Below are 4,900 nucleotides of genomic sequence, written 5' to 3' on the forward strand. Positions count from 1 at the left end.
TCTCATTCCAATGACTACAAAAGCAAATATTTGCCAGAACGTACCTAGTTCCCAGTAAATGATCGACAGGCTCGGCATTACGGAACCAAGTGATTGTAGGAGGTGGCACACCGTTAGCATCGCACGGTAACGTTACTGTGGACCCATAATCACTCAGAGTTTCCCTTTTTAATTCCGTTATGAATGTTGGTTTTTCTAAGAAAATGGGAATTTTAAGAAAGATTTAGATCTGTTAAAATACTTAAAATCTTTAGTGTCGCGTATTCTTACTTTTCAAAACATAATTATATTATCGCTATTTACTGGATTATTCATCGATAATGCTTACCATATACGACGATTTTAGCACTCGCATTTATGGTCGGATAACCACCACTCCGCAAATCTACGTGGCAAGAATAAATTCCTGTGTAAGTTATGTTGGCTGAGATCAATGCGAGCGTTCTGTTCCACGAATCATTAAAGCTATACGATATTCTAGAATTTTCGATCGGAATGCCATCCTTCATCCATAAGGTCCTTAATTCATGAAGAGATCTGAAATTGATGTAGTCTCGATATTAAAACTTCAATTTTAAATCTCTTGAACGAAAACATTATGTCTGTACATAAGAAAGAAGAAAAATCATCACGCAGTGATGAATGATAAAAGAATGATAAACAAAGATTCGCGAATACCTGGCATTCGCGATACAATATATATGCGTGACATCTTGATCTTTGATTATTTGCGTGTCCTGCGGTTTGATGATTATGGTAGGGGCTACTTCCGCATTTGGATCGCCGATGACTTGCAGTTTAAAAAACGGACTGCTCACCTCCGTACCCAATTGAGTGTTAATAGCCTTCGCTCTGTATCATCATAAACGTCAAAAAGATATAAGTTTAAACTTCGTCGGTCGGAAATTTTGAAAGAATGAGTTCATATGCTTCGCAATTGAAGCAAAGGATTGACTACTAGGACGAGCTATTATAAACATTAGCTATTATATATAAATGAGCTAGTGTTGCGCGTTGGTTGCATCAATCAATACAAACCTGTAGGAGCCCTTGTCATTTTCCGAAGCGTTTAGTATGATCAATGTGTGATCGGTCGTAGCGTACTTTATACCGTACAGAAGAGTTCCGTCCGAGGAGAGCCACGTTACGGCAGGGGGAGGATGGCTCTCAATCGGAGGTAGTTCCAGAATTGCGGCGCTACCCGACTCGACGGTCACCACTTTCTCCGTGAGATCATCGAATGTACCCATATCTGAAGCGAATTGGAACGTCGATTCGTAATCCACGATGTGGACGTATTGATGTAGTATTCGACGAAATACTTACAAGCTACGGCGAAGATGAGCCGATCGCTGAATATGGATCCCACATCATTCGTTGCGACGCAATGATACACCCCAGCATCCTCGCGTCGCGTACTGAGAATACGATAATAAGGCTCGCCCGAAGTGACTTCGTTGTTGAGGGGCATCCCGTCTTTGAACCATTTGTACTTTGGTTGAGGATTACCTAAAGACAATATGAAAATTATTTGTTTATGCTTAAGTAATTTTTCTCTATTTAGCTTGATTTTAATTTAAAAATTAATTAAAAAAGAGGAAAAAAATTTTTTAATTATATGAAAATTATCAAGAAAATGTACAAATCATCTCTCTCATTAATAAATACATTTCCTGCGACCTATAATGTTTTTGAACTGCGTAAAAATAATTACTTTAAATAATCTTTAATAGAAGAATAATTTAATATAAGAAACTCGAATTCAATGCAAAGTCACGGACGATGCTGCAGCTCGCGAGTTATCTAATACTATTAGTACAGGGTCATACGATTGAATTACACGGTGTTGGGCATTGATACGGCTTCATCTAACCATCGTCTCATCCGCCTGTCATTCGATATTTCTGCAGGACAATGAAACGCCATGCGGCGAACGTTATCTCTGCTGTTGTGGTCCTTACTTGTTTCTTTCATCTATTTCATCTATTTCTTTCATCTATTTATATTTTATTTTTTCAATACACTATTAATTGCATACTTAAGCACTAAAAACCCAAGAATTTCTGGCAATTCACGAGGGAATAATTCAAACTATTAACAATGATGAAATTGAACAAAATTGAAATAACAATAGTTTTTATTTTTAAAAGCACATTTTTATGAAAGAAACAATACTTAAAATTTCCAAAAATCTCGATACTTAAAGTTATCTTAGTATTGAATTGAAACAACAATCTAGTTAAAAAGAAATTTTTTTTTGCTTAGAATAATAAATTCACATTTTTAACAAGTATAAATAAAAATGCACAATTTTCACATAAAACTCGTTATTAAAATTCATTATCGTCAAGAATTCTTTTAAGAACTCTCTCTCTCTCTCTCTCTCTCTCTCTCTCTCTCTCTCTGTGTGTGTGTGTGTGTGTGTGTGTGTGTGTGCGTGCGTGCGTGCGTGCGTGCGTGCGTGCGTGCGTGCGTGCGTGCGTGCGTGCGTGTTCCTATGTTAATAAATTTTCAGATTAAATGTTACGGTCATGACTTACCTCTCGCTTGGCATTGTAGAAACTTCGTGCGATTTTCGCTAAGTATATTGCTACTACTGGACGGTTGATTGATGAAACGCGGTTCCTGAAGTGGTTCTGCAAACAGAGAAATGTTTTTTCTTCTTTAAATCTCGTGGTTTAACAGAAATCTTACAATATCACGCAGATTGTAGATTAATCTTGAATTGCTTGCATTTCGCATAGGTTACGGATTCGCAGCAAATTTGCAATTCGTAATATCGTGGATAAATAATAATTTTATTGCGTATATATAAAAAATAATGATCTACAAATAGTTCGAATAATTATAAAGAGCATAAATATAATAAAACATGATAAGACTGACATGATGACCAAAGATAAGACTGCAAAGCAGTCGTCATGGTGTCTACTTATAGTCAAAACAATCAGGGCGCAAGAAAAATAAGATTATAACACAAAAACACGGTAAATAGAACAAAGAAATAAATCATAGAATAATATGATTTTATATTCTATGATTTTATATAGATAGTCTTATATGTCAGTAGAGATTGAGATTGAATTTAATCTATCAGACAAAAGAAATACAATATCAAGTTTAATGAACTATACTTCGATTGGTCAAATTCAATTTTAAATTCAAGCTTAATCTCTAGTCTAATCTGATATGAATAACAGAATCTAATAATAAAACCTAAGAAATATCAATATAACACTGGTTGATAAAAAATAAGACTTGATAAAAAAAAACGACGGAATGGAAGGAAGAAAATGGATAAGAACAAATATAACACAAAGTATAAAATTGTTACATAAGACGTCTTTAAATCGTCTTTTAGACACAAAAAAATCAGGTCTTATGACTTGATTTTAAACACTTTTGTTGTCCGGGAAGAACCTAACATTAGATTAGAAAGTAATAAGTTAACATATTTAATTGCGACATAAGAAGCGACGCGACAGCGCGATTTAATTTTAGAATTTTGATTTTTGAAATATAATGGCAAATTCGACTGTAATCTCATGTGATTACAAGTGAATTCCGTATGGCTGACCGACAGCCTGAGTCATCGGAAGTGCGTAAGAGAGATGTAATAATTTATAGCGCTCCAGAAAGACCGACTGAGGCCGACGAACGAGAGGAAAGAATGCGAGCGAACGGCTGCATTCGGATGCCGAAGTGCCGAGTCACATGCAATGCACGTAAAGCCGACACGTGCACCCGCCCGTATCCACCGGACGTTCCACGCTCTGGTGACTCTTGACACACGGGTATACACCGGTGTGTCGCAACCTCTCCTCGTAGAACCATGGTTTCCTCGTAAACAAAAAGGAGCGAGCTAACGATTTCGAAAAAAGTACACTCTTCGATTTTCAAGAAGCAAAAATCTACATTTTTCTCTAAAAAATCTAATCTTTTTCTGAAAGTAAAAATCTCTGAAAACATTTATATTGTATTTAAAATAGGTGTCTTTTTTTTTCTACTGATAGAGAGAAGCTTTGAAGAAAGTACAATTCTTGATTTTTTAAGATGTAAAATTGTACACAGAAAAATTATCAGAAATATCATTCTGTTTAGATATCTTTAACAAAGAATATCTTCTTAATAATAATCTTAAAATATATGATACTTATTATAAATAAAAAAAAACTCATTATTTACTCAAAAGAATTAATTTTCTTTTAAAAAATATTATACAACTGAATTGAAAAATTAAGCAATTTTATATAAACAAAATTTTAATCCTGGGATATGCCAATTTTACAGAGGTGATTTCTGCTAATTTGAAGTATGAATTTATGATTAATGTGGAGCATCCTCTAGAACAAATTCCTATGGATGTATAAACAAAACAATTTACGGATCGACGATCGCGAGTGACGAGTGATAGTTCAATTTCCCGAACATCATTGTATCATTTAACCGGCAATTTATTCCGACCTAATACACTGCGTGATGCACGGATTCGCGTTCCAATCGCACACACACCATGCAATCAGTCATGCTGTATTATAGGCGGATCATGCTATATCTAAGGAACGGACGATCGTGTGATCGCGTCGCACCTGGGCCATAAATATCGATTCATTTCGATAAGCACCATTGATGAGAGATGCTTATACTTGATATGCTATCGTTTCCACATATGTCGATATATTTCGTAATTGTTCCAATTTTATCTGTACGAAAATGATTTTTAAAAGACTGACTAAAATAAGACAAGTTTACTGAAGCACAGAATATTTATGATAAGTATTTATTACTATTCATTTTTTGAAATATTATATAAATATTTTATACATATTTTATATAAAGCTTTATTCAAAATATTATTAAAAGCTAGACTAAATATCTAATATAATATTTATGATAAATA

At 34.4% G+C, this 4,900-nt stretch overlaps 1 protein-coding gene across 2 annotated transcripts in view; it reads right to left on the bottom strand.

Annotated features, from left to right (window-relative positions):
* The window catches only part of LOC108693174 (protein sidekick), a 39,907-nt gene that overhangs the window by 13,564 nt on the left and 21,443 nt on the right, over positions 1 to 4,900 (bottom strand). The window contains exons 2-7 of one of the 2 annotated variants that reach the window (XM_018201984.1): positions 2,541 to 2,636; positions 1,327 to 1,509; positions 1,039 to 1,252; positions 679 to 852; positions 329 to 537; positions 45 to 195 (exon numbers count right to left, since the gene is read on the bottom strand). In XM_018201984.1, the coding sequence (XP_018057473.1) occupies positions 45 to 195; positions 329 to 537; positions 679 to 852; positions 1,039 to 1,252; positions 1,327 to 1,509; positions 2,541 to 2,636 (1,027 nt within the window). Of the gene's footprint in view, positions 1 to 44; positions 196 to 328; positions 538 to 678; positions 853 to 1,038; positions 1,253 to 1,326; positions 1,510 to 2,540; positions 2,637 to 4,900 lie in introns of those variants that run through there. The other variant, XM_018201983.1, reaches the window with a different exon arrangement.

Source organism: Atta colombica, unplaced genomic scaffold, assembly GCF_001594045.1.
Source record: "Atta colombica isolate Treedump-2 unplaced genomic scaffold, Acol1.0 scaffold88, whole genome shotgun sequence".
Lineage (NCBI taxonomy): Eukaryota > Metazoa > Arthropoda > Insecta > Hymenoptera > Formicidae > Atta > Atta colombica.